General features: G+C 33.0%; 3 protein-coding genes across 4 annotated transcripts; all 3 read right to left on the bottom strand.

Annotated features, from left to right (window-relative positions):
• Window positions 1-842: 842 nt before the first annotated feature.
• Window positions 843-6023, bottom strand: TPST (tyrosylprotein sulfotransferase). 2 transcript variants are annotated; one of them, XM_047309278.2, is made up of 13 exons: window positions 5745-6019; window positions 5577-5652; window positions 5312-5480; window positions 5149-5220; window positions 4189-4477; window positions 3890-4030; window positions 3333-3437; window positions 3084-3225; window positions 2744-2790; window positions 2588-2656; window positions 2368-2487; window positions 1583-1711; window positions 843-1067 (listed from the first exon to the last, which is right to left on the bottom strand). In XM_047309278.2, exons 2-13 carry the CDS (start codon window positions 5626-5628, stop codon window positions 933-935), a joined length of 1470 nt encoding a protein of 489 aa, XP_047165234.1. In that variant the 5' UTR covers window positions 5629-5652; window positions 5745-6019; the 3' UTR covers window positions 843-932. The 2 variants fall into 2 exon arrangements, with proteins under 2 accessions (XP_047165234.1, XP_087967200.1); XM_088111074.1 differs by lacking the exon at window positions 843-1067 and adding an exon at window positions 1080-1233 and having other exon boundaries at window positions 5745-6023.
• Window positions 6024-9444: 3421 nt separating this feature from the next.
• On the bottom strand, window positions 9445-13614 carry LOC124834570 (glycosyltransferase family protein 2). The gene is made up of 4 exons (XM_047309280.2): window positions 13390-13614; window positions 12172-13302; window positions 11002-11672; window positions 9445-10745 (listed from the first exon to the last, which is right to left on the bottom strand). The coding sequence occupies exons 2-4, from the start codon at window positions 13275-13277 to the stop codon at window positions 9724-9726; spliced, it is 2799 nt and encodes a 932-aa protein (XP_047165236.1). The 5' UTR covers window positions 13278-13302; window positions 13390-13614; the 3' UTR covers window positions 9445-9723.
• Window positions 13615-17712: 4098 nt separating this feature from the next.
• LOC124834567 (cytokinin riboside 5'-monophosphate phosphoribohydrolase LOG1-like) lies at window positions 17713-21794 on the bottom strand. Its single transcript, XM_047309277.2, has 7 exons — window positions 21281-21794; window positions 20717-20814; window positions 20593-20623; window positions 19676-19775; window positions 18410-18480; window positions 18158-18301; window positions 17713-18012 (listed from the first exon to the last, which is right to left on the bottom strand). The coding sequence occupies exons 1-7, from the start codon at window positions 21440-21442 to the stop codon at window positions 17941-17943; spliced, it is 678 nt and encodes a 225-aa protein (XP_047165233.2). The 5' UTR covers window positions 21443-21794; the 3' UTR covers window positions 17713-17940.
• Between the last annotated feature and the right edge of the window lie 1016 nt (window positions 21795-22810).

Below are 22810 nucleotides of genomic sequence, written 5' to 3'. Positions count from 1 at the left end.
TAAAATTTGTTTATTATTTCTATAATCATAATAAAAATTATACAATAAATTTACAAGTTTCAGTTTTTTTAAAAAATTATTGTATTTATAGTTATTAATATTGTGTTGAAATTATATAAAAATCATGTTAAAGACAAAATATTTCTCAAATTAGACATTTCACCAATTGTAATACGAATATTATACGCATTTTGGTGTTTAATAATGGATATGCCAGCTTAATAGTTCATAAGTGATAAATAGAAAAAGAATTTTTTTTCATGACAATTAGTAAATATTTGATTTATCAATTTAGGCAGATTTAACTCCCCTTTTCATCGCCCTCGGATAGAGGTAAATCTCAGGAGCCATTTTGTATATTATAACGTTCACATTTCTTCTTTCGTTCCACATAATTCATTATTGGTAGTGAACGTGGGGACCATGCAGACGCGGTTGACAATTACCATGTTCAATAAATTCAAAACCATTAATGCTTACAACTTCCAAAAGGTTGTGATGTGCTGTAAAATTTTGAAAATGTGTTTGTAAAATTATTTTAAGAAATTAATGAGTCAATAGCTACTTACGACCATAATTAATTTAGTGCGTTGAAAAAACAAAACAATTTGTTGTATCTTTTTAAATCAACTGAAATCTGAATAAAAGTATCAAACCTACTTACACAATACTCAATAAAAACTAAAGGTTACTAAATTCAACCCCATTTTAGTCGGTGTAAAGTAATGTCGTCAAATCAAAAGGAAGAATTGTAACAAAAGCGAAAGGCATAAACTCGAGAGGCAATGTTCTGATGAGGGACAAAACTTGGAGGAAAATCCAGTTTGAACTATACGAACGGGTATGAGAATATCGATCAAATTTTGTCTAAAATATATGTTCCCGAAAATATCTTTTAGACTCTGATCCCATAAATTATGAATTAATTACTTTCACTTCTTAACTTTCCACGTTCTTCTTCTCGCGTTTACAATTAGTAAGAATATGAAAAAGAAAAAGACAAAAGTAATTGCTAGTGTAACGACCCTCCAGAGGCCATATGCAGAGCTAAAGTTGTCCCAACTATCCTGCAATGCAACATAGTAAAATAAATCAAATTGAAGACAATTTCGGTGCAAGTCACCAAAGTCTTCAGGCAGTTGCCCCCTTCCACGTGCATATAGATTTAAGATTACCAAATGTGGTCGTGAGGCCAGCTTTACAGAGTAATACCTTACTCATTTTATGCTTTTTCTACATATAAATAAACTTCATTTCATGGATATACACACATCCTTCACATATATGCTTCACAAAGAAATATCGGGTTTTAAAATTTGTAGATGCCTTTCATTAAAATTCCAATGTAATACAGATGAGCCATATACAACAATTTGTTAGAAAGTTGTCCCAAGATTAAATTTAAAGAAATTATACGCATAACACAGTAACTATAATCAAGTCCTCGAAGTTACTATTAGAATGCTTTATTTTTTTTTTAATTTCCAGTTGTGCAAAATTAAGACTCCCAGTCTTCTTCAACCATTAAATCCCGTGAATATGATCATCTTAATAGAGAAAATGTATAAAACCAGCATCATACCTCATTAATCAGCAACGACGTTTTATGTTGTTTATTGAAAATGGCTCTTGCATATTCGTAGAGCTGCAAGTCGAGGTCATTAAGAGATCGTATCTCATGGAGAACCTCTTCAGGAACCTGAAGACGTGCCTGTAAAATCACAAATCATTAGAAAGGCACAACGCAATAGCAAAAGCTAACAGGAAATTTCCAATCTAACTCTAAAATCAGAAGTCAACATTAATCAGACACTAAAGACTCGGTCTTTAATAACTAAAAATCCAAAAGAAAAAGGTAATAAATGTTGAAACAATTTGTCAATGTATGACAAGTTCAATACATTCATATCATATATTATAAATTTCTAAAATATATTAATGCGGTTTCACTTGCATACATTATAAATACCAATGAAAAATGTAACGATATATGCATTTTACCTATATATTTTATTAGCCTGTCATTGACTTCTAGAAATAACCAGTGTATGAACCCAATATACAATGCACGTAAATTTCTATGTCAAAACATCCTTGCTGATTTGAAAGCCCGTGAAATGATTTGAGATACAAAAGTTAACATAATGAAAGAGTGCACAACATAGGTATCCCAGACAATACACACGAATTCAAAACCGAATTCCAAGTCTAAATAGCTCGAAATAAAGGCATCACCAATCCATGTAAGAAATACATATTCTGGACAGCCGTTCGTGTCTATACCTGAAGAGTGAGTTGTGGAGGAATAGAAATTCACACACACATGGTAGAATGACATTATGTGAACACTAGAACTACTAAGCTTACCTCCTTTGTAAAGTTCACTGGAGAAATCCTCTTCAAGGAAGCTATACGTCGGCGTGACTGAGCCTTCCGTAAATTGGCAATACAGAGTTCATAAGCATCCATTAGTTCTCCAACAGTCATCTAAAATAAATAACGGATCAACATGCAGTTTAAATATGAGAAACAGATAATAACTAGCAAGCCAATGAAACAGCCACACTTGCTAAGAAAACAAACTTACATTAGATTCTGTTGCTTCTCCCCCTTCACTTGAAGTAACCTCACTTCCTTCCCTGTTCAAGGTGCTATTCTGTTTTACAGTAAGAAAAGTTGTAAGAATGCTTTCCATATTCAAATTTCAATAACAAAGCTCTTACATCAAAGAGACGCTTCTAACCTGATGTTCAATGCTATCCAGATCAGAATTCGAAAATGAACTCCTTTCTGTAGTGCAAGTACACGATCAATGCCATATGTCAATGAAAATACATCACAATATATATCCAAGACAAGACTATAAATGTCAACACCAAAATACTACTCAATGGTCATTTCAAAATGTGATACTACACACATCAGAAAATGTAACACGTTTTGGTGCAAGCAAGAATATGATATGATCCTCAAACAAAAAAGAATGAGTGCTACCATCATTCTCAAAATTGTGCAACATTTTAGACACCTTTGCTTTTGTAACATCAGAAAAGGTTTGACACACAGTGTTTAACCACACTTACCTGTATTATCAGTAGTTTCCAGGCTAGACTTCGGGGCATTGAGCTGTGATATCACTTGAGTACCAACCACATTTGCAAATTTCGTTGCAGATTCTCTGTGTTCCTCTGTTAGACCAACGTACAACATATCATCCAGTCTCTTCTGCAATATATACAAGCATGAGTCGCTGTAGTGTTGAAGAAAGGATCAGTATGGGAAGCAAAAACTAAATGAATACAACTATCTCACTTGAAAAGCTTATTTAATACCTTTGCAACTTGTAGCACATATTTACCAAGGGTTTTGTATTTCTGTACACAATGGCGCACTTCATGTGCCTCTGCTATATAAGAATTGTTTGTCAAACCTGCAACCTGATAATTGAGCGGTAAACCAAACTCAATTACATATAATACAGACAGCGTTATCAAGAAACTCCATGCATACATGATTTCAGCTTTTAATTACATTTGGGGATTTAGATTTGGCAGGATATAAATACAACTAAAATTAAGCACTGCACATCCTATCTAGTTAGCCTTATATTTAAATGAAAGCTACGGTATTGGTGTTTGTTAAGGCATAAGGCAAGAGTAGATCATACAACAATAAAATGGGTAAGCAGTCTCGTGGCTAAAAAATTATATGCACCAATTTTTTATTTTTTATTTTTGCATTGATTATTAGTGATATTACAACACAGAGAAGTTCTAGGAAAGATACAGTTGAATAACGATGTCAGAAAACAGTGAGACATTCTAGTATTTCCTGAAAATGATGAAGCATAAGAATGTCCACACTGCTAAACAAACAGTTGCTGTAGTACCTGGAATGTGGCTCCATTATGTACAACATCCACAGCCACAGGATCATTGATGTATTCTTGTAATGGCATTGCAAAATCTTCCATGTCATAAGAATCATTGCTCTCATTGATATTCTGTCCCCTACTATACCTGGCATCTCTCTGTCAATTAAGATCTACATCAATCATGAATACATCACATAGAAGTACAGAAAAACATGTAAAAGTAATAGACTCTTAAAACCTTATACGGATTTAGAAGCTTGGAAATAAAATTCACAAAAAGGCCAATGTCAAACAACAAAATAAAATAAACATACCCTAGCAAATAGATCTTCTCTCATCCATGGAACGAGATACTTCCACGGCCATATATCCAGTGTGCTTACTCCTTTAGTCTTAGAGCTTAAGCGTAGAGCCATCTTTGTTGCAGAGGTCAAGTTTGGATGCACCAAAAATCTAGCTGCAACCTCTATTGAAAATTCATATGTACTAAATACACGGTCAACTGGATCCCTAAGTATGGTAACAACAGAAGTTCTCTCCCTTGGAAGTTTGGATGTCATGCTATAGTCATCATGTGTAACTAACAGCCTGCATTTTGGTTTACTGCAAATTCCAAAATACAATAGAACACAAAAATAAGTATTATGTTGGATTTTATAGTGTACTTTTTTTAATCTAAATTATGGGTTTTCAGCAATGGACTAAGACTATGGTGAGAGTGTTGTGACCTTATAGAAGTTGCTATGCTTTAGATGCGAAGAAAAAACAGCTGTGATGATCTGTCATAATTTTGTTGACTAAAAATATCATAAAAACTGCTGTGAATTCTACTCATTTTAGTGTGTAAAATGAACAGAAAAGGAGCTGAAAATGTCCAGATCTACAGAGACGTGGGTTATAACTATGTGCAACAATGTCCTAAACTTGGCAAGGGAAATGTCAGCGAGCTTAACAAGTTCTGAAGGCCATTATTGATATTATAATATTGTAGACAGCTCAACAGTCACAAACTCACATCAGCTCAAAAAAAAAGCAATTTAAGCCATTCCTAAAAAGCTTTAGTGACCTTTAATGTCAAAAAGCACCAGCATCAAAACCCACAAGCCCACAATTAGCCAGAGGGGGCTACTACTCACTAAAAATGCGACCAACTTTACTCCACCAACACCCAAAACACTCAATTTAGCATTTTAAAATATTTAGAAAAAAAAACTCACATGCAAGCATAATAATTAAAGAACAACAATGACTAAAATAACGAACTCAGGCAGCACCTTGGATCAAAGCGCAACTTATCATAAGAGCGAGGACACTCCAGATAGCTGGGATACAACTTTTTCAAAAAACTACAGAAACAACAGAACAACGAAACAGGTTAACAAATTGAATTAAGGAGAAAATGCTCAGAATTAAAACACACATCAGGAATTAAATTACCAGTGAAAATACGTTCTCCCTCCCGTTCGAGGAACATGCAAGAAAAACAGCAAATCCCTCAGCATATGTTTATCCTCCTTTGTCGTTTCCTCATCTAGCGAAGTACGCGTCCATCTCTTAACAACGCTTTCGCACTGTGAAAAATCATTTTCCGCAAAAGAACCGTTCACTGACACCAAAAAACATCAAAATCAACCACAACTCAATCCAAAAAAACCAGAACAGGACAAGCAAGTCCCAAAAAAAAAACGAGCAATGATTTTACCTAATCCGACAAGAACGAGGAAGAAGGCGCAGAGCTTGAGAGTAGGATCCATACACGAAATCCCCCTACACTACTCCTGCAAGAAAGAACAAGTAAAAACCCTAACGAGGCGTGTAGAGAGAGAGAGAGTGACATGGATGAATGAAAAATGTTAGGTAATGGACCTACCTGTATCGAATTACGGGATCTCGTGCTCATAAATTCGCAGAAGTGTTTTTGTGAGTTGGGACTCCGACGCGGTCCCACTCGCTCGCCTCGAAGCGCCTTTTATGTTTCTGAGAGAAACTCTGAGATTTTCTGGCAAGCCAAACAGAAACTTTCCCGGGAAAATGAATGGGAAAGAAACTGGAGGCTCGCGGCGTCGTAATTTAATTCAAAATACAATACGCAAGTCTCATCGGTAATTGCTACAACTACTTAAAGTGAGAGTGAGTGAAGCCAGAAACCCTTTTCTCGCGCTCAATGCGGTAAAAACATTAGGAAAATATTTCCGATTCAACCCTCTACCACTGTTGTTGCACCGGAAATGGTTAGGCAAAATGGTAAAAACACACTTCTCAAGTCTTTGGTCAACTAATCCAACGAAAATCTCATTTTTCTCTGTTAACAATTTTTTTAACACTTTTTTACAATAAATTGTTACATTTCACCAATCACAAACTACCATATAAAATAATTATAAAAAAATTGTTAAAAATATATTTTTCTTATTATTATTCACGTGGAATGACTTATTTGTCCCCGATGTTATAGTTAGTGGATCTTCACCCACACTTCTCATGACTTATCTAAATTGAAAAATGATAGTTGCATATGCATTGCATGTTACCAGAATCTTACACTCTTATCTTTTCTCCTTGTAGTTTCAATTATCTTCAGTGACAATATCTTAGAATATGTTAGACTTCTTCTATTTCCCACTAATTCAACAGTATCACATTTTCTGTGTGCTATAGTGTTTTTTTATTTTTTAATTTGTTATATCAGGTTTTTGTTATATTTATTTGGTGAATTAAAAAATGTATACAATATTTAAATATAAAAAAGTAATTGAGAAGCTGCAGTGAAAGGTTTTCCACTTTAATTCAAATATTTTATTATTTTCTTTGTTATAATCAGTATTGCATCATCATACTTCGGTTGTATTCCGTCGTTGCAGACGAAATAAAGAGGGTTAAATTTTTAAAATTTAAAGTAATGAAAACTAATAATTAAAATTGGAAAAAATGTTGAAATTGCAACCGGAAAATATAGATGCATATAAAATTAATATTTTTAATTTACCACTATCACACGTGAAAAATAAAATATATAGTTTTCGAAAATAATATTAATCAAATAGAAGTGGTTTTGATAAAATTATTTCGTAGGAAAATTTCACAAAACTTATAAAAGATATTTATAAGAAATGACGAAGTTTCTAATGTTAATAATTTGATTAATGTTGCTATAACTTAAGAGATGAGGAGATCTTTGTCGTTACAATTTTTTTAAAGACGTAGTCATTTGATTTAATAAATAATATTAACTATTATGCAAATTATATATATCTGTATTATTCATTTCAAGTAAGTATTAAAGTTTCCATAAGGTTTGATACATATATTTAAGTTGTATATTTAAGTTATAACTTAAAAGAAAATAAAGCATAGACGAAAGATTTTTAGTGAAAATATCATTTTGATCTATATAATTGATTATTGGAATGGGTTGATAAAAAATCTGACGAATGTATTTGTTTCGGTTTATCCTTTCAATCATATGAAAATAAAATAATATAATAATTATTTCTTTCTATGTTAATATTTCCGTCATGAATAATATGAAAATAAAATAATATAATATGTTACTTTCTTTGCTAACTCTCTTATGCATTGAAAATTTAATTGTGGATGGAGTGTTTAAAGACTAATTTGGTTGAGATTAAAAAAAAAGATGCCGTGGGTTTGGAACGTGTGAGAGAAAAAAAAAGGAAAATATGGTAACCTCATTTCCTTCTAATATTTAATTTATATTATATTATTATCATTATATTATTATATCGTTTTATTTCATACGATGTATACACGAGAGAAAGTTGATAAAGATGAACCAAAAGTAGAGCGAAACATGATCTTACAATTCTTTTCACAATCAATTTTCGTCTTCAAAAATTCATTTATTATAAGAAAAAGATAAAAGTATTTTTCATATCTTTCTTTCATCCCTCATTTTCCATCTTAATACTAATATAGAGAAGTCTTACACTTTCTATGATTCTCCATCTTAATACATTTTCTAGCATACAAGGTTTCATAAAGAGTTATTCCAATATTCGCGTGGTAGTTATAGGTAAATTTCACTAAAGGCAACACCTCATTCCAAGTATCCAGATGATCCAACATAAAATCTCAACAAATCTTCTAGTGTCTCGATTGTTCTTTTAGATTAACCATCCGTTTAACAATGATACAAAAAGTTCATCCTTAACCTACTTCCAAAAGCATCTTATAGAGTTTGTCAAAACCTGGATGTGAATCTAGAATCCTTGTCTGATATTATACTAGAAGGTACTCCGTATAACTTGACTATCTCATTGATACACAACTGTACTAGTTTGATTATATTCATTGTTGACTCATAGGTAGAAAATAGAGACTCTTTGTCCAACAATCCACCACCACCCAAATAATATCATGCCTCCTTCTTAATGACTATGGCAAGTTAGTAACAAAGTTCATTAGAATACTCTCTCACTTCTATTTAAGTACATTTATTATAACAAACCTTCATGTCTCTAATGTACTACCTTAACTTTTTGACAAGTCGAACAAATTATTATATAATGAGCTACATTCTTCTCCATACCTAACCACCAAAATGATTTCTTTAGATTCTGATACATCTTAATCATGTCTAGATACAAACTAAGTCGACTTTTGTGTCTTTCATAAAAAATCATATGTTTCAACTTATCATCATTTGGTACATACAATTTTTCTCTAAACTTCAATATATTGTTAACGCCCATATTAAAATCCTTACCTTGATCAATACCTAATAATTAAGTGATCTTTCTCAAATTACAATCCAACAAATATTTTAGCTTGATTGTTTCAAAAAAAAAGAAAAAATATTGGTTATAACCAATTATCCATGATTAATGTGATAGGTACCCAAAATTTAGATTTTTACATTATATTAATTTAAATACTATATATTTGGATGAGACGGTTGGCAGAGAAAGTAAATACATTATTTTATTTTCATATTATACATCTGTACAAAGGTTTGCGGATAAAGAAACAATCATTATATCATTTTATTTTCATACACGGAAAAGTTAGCATAAAAGAAGCAAAGGTAGGCAACATAGAGTGGATGATGTATGGTTTTACAATTTTTATTATTATAAATATATAACGAAAACTAATTATATTATATATATATATATATATATATATATATATATATATATATATATATATATATATATATATATATATATATATTTACCCTCGTTTCTTCACAAATCTTCATTAGTGCGAAAAAAAGAATTTTGAACTTTCTTTGCATATCCGTGCCTGTATTTCCGTCTTCGAAAACAAAGAGAGCGTTAATAAACATCAGAAGAATGGATAGTAAAGTCAAACTTATTTTTTCTTCATCAATGACATATCAGTCCTTAAACAAGTCTTACACTATGCACAATGCACAACCAAGTTTGTTTAAGATTTCCTAAAACAAAAATTTAGGGATAATGATATTTGAAATTCACTTCTTAACTATTTTAAAAGAGAGTTTAATGTACTTGAAATGAAATCTAAAAAAGAATTTTTAAAATCTCATGTTCTAATTAAGATCGATTCTATTTGGAAGGATTCCACAACACAAAGTTGGCATGTAGCTACGTTACTTAAACTTGCAGAAAATCTTAACATAGTAATTTATGAATATCAACAATTAATTACAATTGTATCTCTGGGATTGCCTCTTGGGAAAACATGAGTTACCTCATTCTTATTCCCCAAACAGCAAAATTGCTGATCCTATTTTCCACTTAATTTAAAACCATAGTACTACAAATCATTCTTAACTTGAGCATCAGACAAAAAAAAAAGAAAACAACAAAGAATAATTAATTAATTAATCAGAATAACGAAGTCTTTCAGAATTTGGAGCAGGTACGAGGTAGACCCGTGTCTTGATCAACAGCCACAACCTCAGTGACATTGTTGCATCTTAGCACATCCTGTCCCAGCTTAGCTCCAGCAGCTTTGAGACCCTTCAGAGAAACTGGTTGATTGAAGAGGTTTAAAGATGGGAGCTTTGATGCTGGAGGCATCTTCATTGCTGGCAACAAGTTTCTGAAGTCTTCTTTCAGTAGTGGCACCTCAAAGTCCTGTATGTTATGCTTAACAACGTTGTCTTTTGCACTGATATGTGCCCCTGGCTCCATATGGTTGGTTGAAAAGCTTGCTTGTTGAGGGAAATTTGGGTAGAGACTGACATACCCTCTCAGGTACATCATGTCTATCAGGAACTTCTTCCACGAAGCCTGCCATCCATTTGTTCTAGATTTTGGAATTTGAACAGGGTTGGATTTGGCATCCTCAGTGAACCTCATGTTCATGTATACATAGAACTCTCTCCAATGCTTGGGGAAGAACACTGCCCCCCAGCTGCATGGTAATTGGTGAAGGTAAGGTGTGTTGGGGTGAATGTGTTTGAAGAATTCTGTGGCATTCCATTTTGGTCTCTCTTTGACAACTTCAACGAGCTTTGGAGTGTAGAGGGAGATGGAGGAGAGCTCTGGGAGAGAAACTTGAGGGTCATAGTGGTAAGCCATGAGTGCATATTTGATCCATAGGTAGTAGTAAGGGGAAACTTCAATGTCATCTTCCAGTAGGAGACCAAAGTCATCATCTGATGATGGATACCAACTTTCACTCACAGCACGAATGAGACCACCTTGGATTATTCTCCTTCTCAGGGTTTTGGGTCCATGAGGCCACTCAAATGAACCTACTACTCTTATAGTTTCCTCATCCACCCTGCTATCCATGTTGAAGGTAATGGGAATTTCATCTCCAAGATAGTAGGCATTGCTTAGAGATTTCAAAAGCCTTGTTAGTGAATTGGCTCTGTTTTGGGTGATGATGTTCACAGAAATCCTCATCCGATTCCAATCTGCAAGGCAAAGTTGAGTTTAATACGTATTCATTGGTTAAAATTTTACATGATCAACCATAGAATTATCATGCTTTCATTCTCTGCTTGTGATTAAATAACATGTTAAAGTGAATGCATAATTGAATTAGCTAACCAATTTTCACTAAGCAGAGACTCATCATCCTTTATGCATCATGTACTAGTTTGAGTTTTTATATTGAAGATAAATCAAGAATAAACTAGAGATGAACAATTGTATATTGAATAGTCTTACTTGGTAATGCTGTTGAACGCAGATCAGCCATCCAGAGAACTTGAGACACTGATGCCCTGGGTAAAAGAACCAATGTGGTAGCGTTTGAGTTGGTTTCTGAGGCCATCTTAAGAGCTTTTCTCACATGAGGGTTAATGTCAGCAACAGTGATCACTACACTGGGGTTGTGAATTTTGATCAAACCCTTCATGCTGGTATACACTGCGTGTATCACTGGTGCCTCTGAGTCTGATACCCCAGAAAGTGATCCAATGGCCAAATCAAAAATCTTGAATCGACGTTCTTTGCAGACCATTGTAGGCCATTTGAGAGCTGTTGCAGCATCTTCACAAGTGCAGAAACTGCCTCCAGAGACAACAATGTAGGCCTTCTTGCCAACTGTGGACCTAAATTTTTCAAGAAGTGGTGCCAGCACTTTCACTTCATCAACCGAGTGAGCATAGAAGAGTGCATCAACTTTTTGTGGGTACATTGCAGCCCATTGAGTCACATAACCAGTGGATAGTGCTTTCCACCATTGATCATCTCTGACCTGAACTATGTCCTTGAAAATCACTGTGGTTTCAGATACATATGCAAGCCTGTGTTCACTATCTCCCCAAGTTTCCTTGTCCTTAGGGTCTACTGGAAGAACAAAGGAACCAGCATTTTTGTACTTCTGAAGCTGATAGCTGCAGTAATAAAAATGATAACAAATTTTCAGCAAGTATAATCATGCAGAAGTATAAGAGTGGTTCCAGGGAAATGCTTTGTTGAAATTAATTCATGGATCAAAACTTTGAATTAAAAAAAGTGGCAAAAAATTGTCTTCCTTTTGTGAGGACAAATGAGGAAAAAGATAATTGGACTGTCCATGATACACGCATTTACTTTGTTTGACATTTGACAAACAGTATATTTCCTTTTGTGACGTTTATTGCTACTTGTACTACTTATTAGTGTTTCTGAACCTAATGTCATCAACTAGTTGAACACTACCAGATCCTATTTGGCTTAGTCAAATCATGAATGTTTGACTTGTATGGGTCAGCTTTCAACTCAATTTCGCAGTCAGTTGGATCTTTTATCACCAAATAAAGTCATAATTTTTTATCACCCCAGAAGAAAAAATCTTCGTAAAATGGTAGAAGAAATTGTCGACATGATGTAAGAGTGTAGAAATTGACAAACCTGAGGTGCAGATCTTCACCAGTTGAGAAGGTAAAAGGTGTCTCAATGAACAGTGTCTTAACAAGATCAGCAGAGAGAAACCATGAACTAGATAGAAAATCCACCTGCACAATTTTATCAACTGTGATATCGTAAGCAGGATCGGGTAAATACAACCCTGCTTCCTTAGATCGAAATTTTCTGTAACTTGGAAACGTGAAATCCTTCTGTCTAAAAGGCAAAATCCTTCCAATACTCCCCAAAACAGAATTCTTGTATTTTTCTGTCCCAGCCACGTGCGCCAAAATCTGCAACATCTTCCGTCCAGGAATCATGTCATCATCAATAACGTACACAAGATCAGCATCAGTCTGAAGAGCCATTTGGAACCTTCCATAGTACTTGAAATCATAGCTTGAGCTTACGAAGCTGATTCTTGAGTCATTATAGGTCTCCACAATTCTCCTCAATGAGGCCTCATTGGGGCTCCCAAATGAAAGAACCCAAGCATGATGGAAAGGAAGGGTCTGTTGGAGCAAAGAATCAAGCTGAGCACAGAGTGTCTTTCTCTTGAAGTGGTTCAGCAACACAGTGATTTTTGGGCTGTTTGGACCCTTCAAGTCCCATTTAGATTTCATTGCCATCAGCTCCTGAAGAGTCTCAGTGCCAAATGTTTTGCTTTGGAAGTTCAACACCTCATCGTATAAATCTCTCTTTAACTTGATCATTTGGACATCATTGGACTTCTTTTGCTGGAAGTCTATCTTCTCATTCTCACACACCTGTGACGGACTTGTGGGAAGAACACCCTCCATGACGAGAGAGGAAGCAGCTTCTTGGTAGCGGCCAATAACGTGGGGTGTGATCATAAGTTGTTTCCACTGTTGGGCAATTTTGGTAGCCCATGTGAACTCTGGTTTGGTTCTTAAATCAATGGAAGGCCCCATGTAATACAATAAGAATGTTGCATAAACTGCAAAGAAAAACTGAAGACAAGTGAGTGCTGCAACAAACTTTGTGGAGGAAACTTTCTGAGCCTTCACTTTGTTTCTTCCTCCAACATAGTCATTAAGCATCCCTTCCAAGTAATCTCCACTTCTCGAGGTCGAAGTTCGACCAAAACCCATTTTAGATGATTCAATATCCTCTAACCTGCAAAACAACACAGACAAAGTTAGTACCTACACCTGGCAGTTTTACTGTCACAATTTTGCAAGAGAAACTCCAAATGAGTCTAACCAATATGGATGTGTTTGAAAATCTGTGAAGCTTTGCACTTTTCAATGCATAAACACAAAAACAACGTGAGGGATAGATTGAGTTAAACGTGAGATGAGTTGGATCAAAATGCAATCCAAACAAATTATCAGTCTTTCTAGATATATAACTGTTTCTGATGGAAATTGAAAGAGAAGAGAAAAGCAATGGGTGGTTTGTGAAATATGAAAAACCATGGTTTGTGTGCTTTATATTATATATTAGTAGAAAAGGTGAGAGATAGTTTAGAAGTTCCCATGAAAATTGCATCACGGGTCACATGGCCTAAACGCTTAAGAGCAAGAAGTTCATTAGCATACGCGTTACCTTCATTCACTACACACTACTTCGTGCACACTTTTTTTAAGAAACCAATGAAAGCCAAATTTGATGCCGTTGAAAAGGGTAACCCTTGTGTTTTTGGCACTGCATGCCCTCCTAATATAACTCATTTTCGTGTTCCGTTTTCTTAAGTCCATGAAGATCACAAGATATCTCAAACTCCTAGAGAAGAAAAAAAAAACATACATTATTCATTTGCATTTTGATATTCAGGTTTTAGATATTCAAGCATGATTTAAGGGCCCTAGTCAAAACCGAAAATAACCTCTACGTAGGAAACTTTACATAGCAGGAAAAGACATATAATATAACCTTAAAGGCACAATCAAACATGAGAAAGAACATGGGGTTGAAGTAATACGTACATTGCACACTATCTTGAAGGAAGGAGATAAAACAAAAGGCTTAGCTTCTTGAGCAAAACAAGTAACAGCCCTAAAGCTAGAGAAATAGGTATATGTATATGTATATATGATTCAGCAAAATAAAAGGGTTATTTGCTGTCAAAGAGTGAGGCCTAATAAATCAGTCAGAACTCATTATATGTTGCATAATATATATATTAAGCCATCGATGGTCTGCTTGACCTTTTGAAGAAGATACGTGAATGAAATTTGCAGCAAACTTTTGTTAATGGCTGATCGCCGAACTTTGGCGGGTTCTGCGCAAGAAACTCATGGCAAGAAAATGGTTAGCTTGTGCATGAGAGAATTCAAATGTATCTTGTTCGCTTAGGCTATAAAAAAAGGGTATTGAAATAATGGGAACACAGCCTTTTTATTCCAATGAAAATACTTAGCCATTTTTTCAGTTTTCATTTTCACTTTCCTCCTTTTCTGGTGAGTTGCCATTGAGATGGAGAGAGAAGACACATGGGGTTGACATAATATTAATTGAATGGGACAAATCATCAGTTATCTTTTGAAGAAGTTAAATATTTAGGGCATGTAGATTCAACAAGATGAATTGAAAATATTTCGCAACTTGTAAGTGCCTAATTGACATTAGTATAACTTTATTAGTCAATTATGTTCAATAGTTAGTGTAAGTAACATATTTTATCAATAACTATTTCACAATTAATAAATGTTTATATTTAACTTATGTATATTATTTTCTTTTTTTCTTTTTTTACATATACAAAAGTCTTTTTTTATCATTATCTTACAAAAATGTCTGCTAGAAGTACGATAAATCATTTCTTGATAAATAAAAAAAATTATTGGATGTTATGCTCTTTTTTATAGAGTTGACTAAGAATGATTCAAATGATATTCTTAATTAATGGTGGGTTTTGTTTGATTGGTTTTTGGATTAATTTATATTATATTATATATATATATATATATATATATATATAGGTTTAAATGAAGAGCAGCATGGAGGGAATGCATGTAGCTTAGAAATTCATTATTTCCAAAACAGACTTCTTAATGTACAAGGAAATTTAATAATACAAAGGAGATAGAAAAATGTATTGGATGAAAAGTAAAAAATGATTACCGCAGTTAAAGTAAATACTCAAGAATGAATTTGAATAATATATGTTATCATTTTTTTCTATTTTTTATTGTCTTTACTCTGGTCATTTTTGAATTTTGCATAGTTCAATTATTTAATGAAGAAAACCATATTAAACTTTTTTTTCCCATTCAAAGTATGCACGTGAGGCCTTCTCAAAAAGTTTCGAGAAAGTCAACATTTATAATTTACAATGATTTTCATTTGATTAAAAGAATATATATGGTCGTGATGTATAGAAACTGTTGGAGGAAGTCAAGATTGGTGTATAAAATGTTCGTATTCCTACATTTGAGTTTGGTATGATTACAATGATGTTTGGTCTCTGTGTAGGAATGAACCACTTTAGTGGAAACCACGTAGAACACAGTTGGCCTTGGTGAATGTATTATGCACTATTCGAGTGTGTGGGTTAGGTTGATATTTATAATAGTCAAACCCTATGAAATAATATTACGATTTATAAAAAGAAACAAAAGTGTACTCGTACCTAAACGTAAATCTTCAAACCATTTAACCATTTGCTTCACAAAGTCTTTAACAAATCTCTTTATTATGAAATTATTGAATAGTTTCTTCGTTAGAAAAAAGAGAAACATTCTTTTAAGTCAAAAACTACATTAATACGCAACTATTAAATCACGTCAATTAACTTTGTAAAAATAAAAAACTATAATGTTTTTGTAATTTCAAAAACATTTTCTATATCAATTTATTATTTTACTCAATGTAACATTAAAAATTATATTTAATAAATATATGAATAATCAACACATGAAAGAAAAATTAAATTAATTATTGATATAATTTGATATTAACGTCGAGTGATATTGTTAGGATTATATTATTAGCTTTCAAACATGAAATTTTGTTATTGTTTTATTCTAAAAGACATCTCAAAGAGTTGAAAAAAGGAGGAGTTTTAAATTATCTTTGGTCTCAACCTAATTGATGTGAAACTAATCTATTGAAACAAGTCTCCAATTAAGGGTTAAGAGAATTTTTGTTACCGCAAATGATGTTAATATTGCGATCCTAAGTTTGATGAGATAACATCACTAAGGTAAACAATTTAAGTATTTATAGGCTATTTGTGTTATAGGCTTAAACCTGAGAATTATAATCCATTTGAGATAATGATTCTCGATTTACAAGAAGTTAGTAATATTTAAGCATGGATATTGAACTTGGAGAAAATAAGAAACGCTAATAAAAGATTCTAAGCATTAGAATGGAGAAAAGCTACCATATTCTCTTTAAATAAACTTTGGTATTTTCAAGAAACTTAACAAGGGTACTACCAATTATTCTACATTAGTTTTTAAATTAACGTGATATATTTGTACTACATTTTGCATAAATTCATATTTACAAACTTTTACTACTACTTAAAAATCTAAGTGGGAGTATAAATCTTATGTTAGGTAGAAATGAAAAATAGAATATTATAAAAGTAAAATTCAATAACAAGAGATTTTGAATTAAGAATGACTTCAACCTCTTATACAATTCAAGTCAAATTTCTTTAATGTTATGTCTTCCTAATTAATCACTCCCTTGACAAACTTTAACATTTCTATCTAAATTATATTGACATTTCAAAATACTATCATCACTACTACACTAATTTACACATTAATCAATATTGAAAAGCTTTGATTCAAGTTGAGGTAATATGTCTTTTCAGTTTATTTTCCATCTTTTCTGTTTTAATCGCCAACACTCTGAATATAGTTCTTCAACCGTGGCAAGCAACATCACCTTTATATACAAGATTGTAGCCTTTTCTCTGGTTTCATTTTATAACGTGATGTTATTATATATATATATATATATATATATATATATATATATATATATATATATATATATATATATATATATATATATATATAAACTCAAGTAATGCTTTTAAATGTATGAGTTACATTAATTTTAGCTTAATTAAATTTTCATTAATTTTTATGAAATAACGTGATTTGTTTTTCATTTAAGATGAAATTTTATTTTATTTCTCTAAATACTATTGTTTCATAGCATTTGATATTAATTTAAATTTGAATTGGAATTTAAATCTGAAATTTCCACATATCATATGAATGTGAAGAAATCCATTTCTTAAGAAAAAACTTAATTCGACGAATATTGTTAATTTAAATATAGTTTTCAAATTTGACACACCTCATTGACTAAATGAACACAATTATACACTTTAATTTAAATAATTTATTTTCATATTTTTCAAACGTATCTATTTAGTTTAGTCCTCTGTATACAATGATTATAGTTGAAATGAAGTGAAATTAACTCAATAAAAATAAAATCTTCTCAAAACTCAATTCTAGTTTCACAGCTGAAATAAAAAAGAGGAACAGTTTCACAGTGTGAAATTACAGTCTCAAAGCTCAAATTTTCAGAAACATTATGTTAGAAAATGTGATGTGAAAAACCAGAATTCACATTAAGCAGAGTAGTTAGGCTCGACAGCTACATTGAAGTCAGTTCTGTAGTTTACACTAACAGATAGTTGCAATAGCTTGAAATAATTATGGCCATAATAATAATAATAATAATAATAATAATAATAATACTTTCTTAAACCATTAAACTAACAACTGTTTCTACACATATTCTTCCATAATCCTCTAATCACCTAGACATGTCACAACTTTAGGAGTAATCTATCTGCTCAGTTTCCCAGCTCAGCTTAGAGGCAACTCTTTCATGCTGTGGAAAATATTCCTGTAACCATCAAACAAAAAATCAGCAAATGAATACAGACATTTACATGTAAAAAACAAGCCATCATATTTTTCCACAAACATAGTCTATAACATTAACCGTCATTCACAAAAACTGTTATACCAGAAAGAGAGATTGCAGTTACCTCCATCTTTTTGACAAGCTCTTTTGATGATGGGGAAGATACAATTATGTGGCGAGCTTTGGGGCTAATGAAGCCTTCCTCCACAGCTTTGTCAATGAAAGACAACAAGGAATTGTAGTATCCATCTACATTCAGCAACCCCACCTTCCAAAACCATGATCATCTTTGTTAAGAAATTACCTTTTCATTAACAAAAACAAATTCTTCAACTTAATACATTGTAAATCTTTGAACATTAAAAAGGGTCCTTACTGGTTTATCATGGATGCCAAGCTGAGCCCAAGTTATGACCTCAAGAAGCTCCTCAAGTGTTCCATAGCCACCTTCACACATATCAAGAAAACACATTATTATTAATTAATTTTTCTCCTTATTTCTTTCTGTGCCTCATTTTAAAAGTTTATATATATATACACAGAATTGAGTTTCAAAACTAGAAGATAGCAAGCAATTATTTATTTATTTAATTGTTTTCTCAGCCATTGTTGTCGTTTTCCATTTTAATTATGTTTTTGGATATGGATATAGAAACTTGGAACCAAACAATGATAGACTGAATGACCCCTTTTACAGTTCTTTTATTGAATCATAATAGGGAAAGAAACGATATGGGACCCTTGGTTTTGTTTTTCTTGGGCCTGTGTGTAATCTTTGGAAATCTGTCCTGTTTCCTTTTACAATTTTAGCTTTTCAATATTTCAATTTAATAATAATAAATAATTTAAGAAAAAAATGTTTTTAATAAATTCTCTTATAGTGTATAATATATTTTTTATTACAAGATAAATAAATTTAAATAAGTCTCACTCTTTTTTTAATTATTTATTTTTAATGTTATTTTTAGTGAAATCTTTCTTTAAGAATATTACTAGACTTTATAGATGGTATAACTAAATTCAAACAGGAAAACATGATTTAAACAGAAGAAAAAAAACTGGTGATGGAGTATTCTACACTGGATTTGATGTTGTTAAACTTAGATCCCATCTACAAATTTATTGATGCATTAGAGAAATAAAGTAGAGCATCTGCATCACAGAAGTTGAACAATCTCTCATAGATCATGTGGATTTTGTCCGAAACATGTCTATAAGCCATCTATGGATGAGTTTTAAAGTCCTGACATTCTATCACATAATGATTTGCAGTTGACATGTCATATGTACATTTTCATTGACACGTAACATCATCAAGAAAGTAGTGTGTATTAAAAAACCTCACATTCATAAAAAAACTGACACGTAACATCATCAACAAAGTAAACAAAGTAGTGTGTACTAAAAAAACTCACATTCATACAAAAAAGAACAGAATTTGTACAGTGAGCATCAATTGCTTTTTCCTTTTGAAATCATAATCAGTGATAAAGAAGATGAAGTGTAATTACATGAGGGTGGTTTTTGTTTTGTTACTCAGAAATCAAGATCATTGAAATGAGGCAGTGTGAAAAGTTAGATAGAGTGTGTATAATGTTGATGATATGTGAGTTTAAGAGGGAATATGGTGTGTTGTACGAACCGGGTAAGGCAATAAAGGCATCAGAGTGGCGAGCCATCTCTGCTTTTCTTTGATGCATGTCTGCTACTGCCATCACTTCCCCCACTGTCTCTCCAGTGATCTGCAAAAAGCCACAAGCCCTTCAAATGAATCCAAATTATCACTGAAACCATAAAGAGGTTTTTGTGTGAGTGAATGCATGGACAGGAATGGAAGAGGGGTAATGATGAGTACTGCAGAAGTGGGCTCAAGAGGGAATCGTATAGCTTGACATTTTCCTTTGGGAGATAAACCAAACAATAGACCAAACGAAGAAAGGTTGAAAAAGTTACTGATCAATGATAAGAAAATGGAGATCAAACAAGGGTTGCCACAAGAATCTAAAGAGGGTACATGGAACTTGGAGAGAGAGAGACAAAATGCCTCAGAAGGAATGACCCCAGGTTGCCAGGTGTATTGATAGATAAGTTTATAGAAAAAGACTCTAAAACGTGGAAAGCAAGCATTACTCCCACCTCAAAACCTAAAAGAATCACCACAAAAGACAAAGTGCAAAATTCATACACTGTCATTCATAACAAAACTAAGGTGCAAATTCACTACACATTAACTTGTTCACATATATAAAGGTTTAGTTTTACTACACTGATTATGTATCATAATTTACAAATTCTTCAAACTGTCAATTTATAAAAGAATCATGTTATAAAAGAAGATGTTAAAGGAAATCATTTTCTAAACAGTATCTCAACACTTTGTCTAAAGAGGATAGGTAGGATTGGATCAAGAAAAGCATATTGTGGTGGAAAGGTAAAGCGTCTGTAGATAATTCTCTCTGTCTCTCGTTCTGTGCCCCTCTCTCTGGGTGGATATTTGGTCATTTTCTTTTTATTTCCAATCATGATTGATGAAGTGCGTCCAAAACATCTTAACATTACCTCTCTTGGCATGAGTGTCTTGGGAATAACCCTGCAGACAATATCATGACATGAAATAGTTGAAATTAATAACATATCATACAATCCAACAACACTCATAAATCACAACCAAAATTCTGCTCACCCTATTACATGGCGACCCCCGTCATAAACAGCCTGGGAAACCAGCCCCATCAAACCAATGCTGCCTCCTCCATAAACCAGATCAATATTTCTTGACACCTTTTCAAGATTTAAAACAGTAAGTTAGTTCAGTTAATAATTCAACAATGGTAGTTACTCTTTCATTAAACTCTCCCACCATCAGCAAAAACTCTGAAACTTCCAAAGGTAGATGCTTAAACTCTGTATAGACCATACTACAAAATATGCATGAAAAAACCATGAAACTTAAAATTAATTCTCTCTCTCTTGTGAAAACAAAAAAAAAAGGATTTTTTTTCACCTCGCTTTTCTTAAGGGGTTTTGTAGTTGAAATGTGGATGAAGAAACCATGTGGGGTACCGAGAAACATATGAAGAAACAACAAAGGTTAAATTGAACATTTAACCCAAACCAAGACCACCAAAAATAACAGGATGAACCAAAAACAACATGTGCCAAGTTCGACTTTCCTTGAACAAAACAAGGTTGGCATTAAGAAGCAGAGTTTGAAATTAGCAGAAGAAACATGAGAGTGAGATGTTACCAACTCTTTCCCAAGCTCAATAGCAGCATCCTTATAGCCAGTCTTGTTCCCAGGGCTACTTCCGCAGAACACACAAATCCTCTTGAACCTGGATTGTTCTTTTATCTCAGTTTCTTCACCCTCCATGTTTCCTTTTTTCTCACACAGTGTCTTCTCTATCATCACCCCAAGGCTTGAGTTGAGAATTTCGATGAATGAACGGTTAATTGATGGAAGTACTGGTGCGTGGCTTTATATAAGGGTAGCAGAGGCACAAGCGAGGGTGCATTCTATTGTGGAACCATTATCACATCATGAACGATGACGATGATGATGACTCCTCCCAAGTTGTACGTAGGGGAAAACTTGATCCACAAACGTGTGTTTGTTTTCTACTTTACTATGGTCCCCTGTACCAGATAAAAATATATAAAAAGAAAAAAAAAAGCAATACAATCCGTGGTCCTATGTCAAGATCATTGTGCGTTCTTGTTTCACCAAAATTGAATATTGGAATGGGAACACTACACTGGACGGTGAAATTGAACTCTCTGTTTTGATGTTCTAAAATACAGTTCGAAAGGGTTGGTTTGATGTTTGTTGCGTGTTGATGGATGCTATTTGCTTAGACAGTTTTTCCACAACATCGAGACTCGTATAATATAACATCTTTTAAGACTTACCAAGATTATATACTAACATACATATAGAAAAAGTAGAGGTAGAAAAATGAGATACGTGGAAGTAGTAGTAGTATCTTGGTTCTTTCTATTCGTAATATCCACGTGGGAAATGAGAGCTAGTGGAAAAGTTTAGTACAATGGTATATTGGTCCTTTTTATAGCAATGGAAAATGTTTGGTAGAGATAATTCGGGGTGAAGACACCTAGACAGGGATGACGAAAATATGAGAGAGAACTGATAAATGTCAGCCGTGACCACTGTAAGAGTGTTTATAGATCAGAAATGCATAACTATTCTACTTTAAGATGATGAAAGCTTTTCTTCTGTTGAATGTTCATCACATAAAATATTAAAGTATGTTTCTTTTTTATTGTGAACATCTATATGCTTTTCAATGTTAACAGATAAAGCCACTGGTTATACTTGAGCTTTAGAAAAATATCTCTGAGGCTGCACATGATTTTCTGATATCAATTTCATTTCATTGTAACCCACAAAATATCTTCCATTTGATGTATAACCAGATATTGTTAAGATAGAGGAACGTGGCCCAGCACTGCATTGAGTAATCTCCAAATTTGTGGACAGATATTATGGGGTGTTTTCAATTCTTGAACCACAGTATCTAAATAAGATCTTAGTAATTTTATGAGAAATTCAACCAGTTCAAGGATAAAACAGGAGTTAATCCTTAACTGGCCATCCACAATGGCATTTGCTGTTTAAGAATGGCCCGTGATACTCTTTCCCCCTCCACAGTTCTTGCTTTGACACGACCAGTTCTAGTGTTTTTAGCTAAAGCATAGGTATCTTAAATCTGGGTTGACTTTAAATCAACTACTTTTTTATCACATTCTCTTCATTTTG

This window comes from Vigna umbellata, chromosome 3, assembly GCF_029865625.1.
Source record: "Vigna umbellata cultivar VRB3 chromosome 3, Vumbellata_1.0, whole genome shotgun sequence".
In the NCBI taxonomy this organism is placed as follows: domain Eukaryota; kingdom Viridiplantae; phylum Streptophyta; class Magnoliopsida; order Fabales; family Fabaceae; genus Vigna; species Vigna umbellata.
The sequence above is the reverse complement of the archived record's forward strand: the minus strand, read 5'-3'. Positions and strand labels throughout refer to the sequence as shown.

Excerpts from the sequence above, each read along its gene's own strand:
- TPST (XM_047309278.2), bottom strand. The coding sequence starts at position 5,628 with ATGGATCCTACTCTCAAGCTCTGCGCCTTCTTCCTCGTTCTTGTCGGA. Across the intron at positions 2,657-2,743 it reads TGGATAGCATTGAACATCAG|AATAGCACCTTGAACAGGGA; the intron begins GTTAGAAGCGTC and ends ACTGTAAAACAG. Across the intron at positions 1,712-2,367 it reads CAGTGAACTTTACAAAGGAG|GCACGTCTTCAGGTTCCTGA; the intron begins GTAAGCTTAGTA and ends GTGATTTTACAG.
- LOC124834570 (XM_047309280.2), bottom strand. The coding sequence starts at position 13,277 with ATGGGTTTTGGTCGAACTTCGACCTCGAGAAGTGGAGATTACTTGGAA. Across the intron at positions 11,673-12,171 it reads GGTGAAGATCTGCACCTCAG|CTATCAGCTTCAGAAGTACA; the intron begins GTTTGTCAATTT and ends TTATTACTGCAG. Across the intron at positions 10,746-11,001 it reads GCGTTCAACAGCATTACCAA|ATTGGAATCGGATGAGGATT; the intron begins GTAAGACTATTC and ends TTTGCCTTGCAG.
- LOC124834567 (XM_047309277.2), bottom strand. The coding sequence starts at position 21,442 with ATGATAGAGAAGACACTGTGTGAGAAAAAAGGAAACATGGAGGGTGAA. Across the intron at positions 20,815-21,280 it reads TTGAGCTTGGGAAAGAGTTG|GTGTCAAGAAATATTGATCT; the intron begins GTAACATCTCAC and ends AATCTTGAAAAG. Across the intron at positions 19,776-20,592 it reads AGACACTCATGCCAAGAGAG|ATCACTGGAGAGACAGTGGG; the intron begins GTAATGTTAAGA and ends GGCTTTTTGCAG.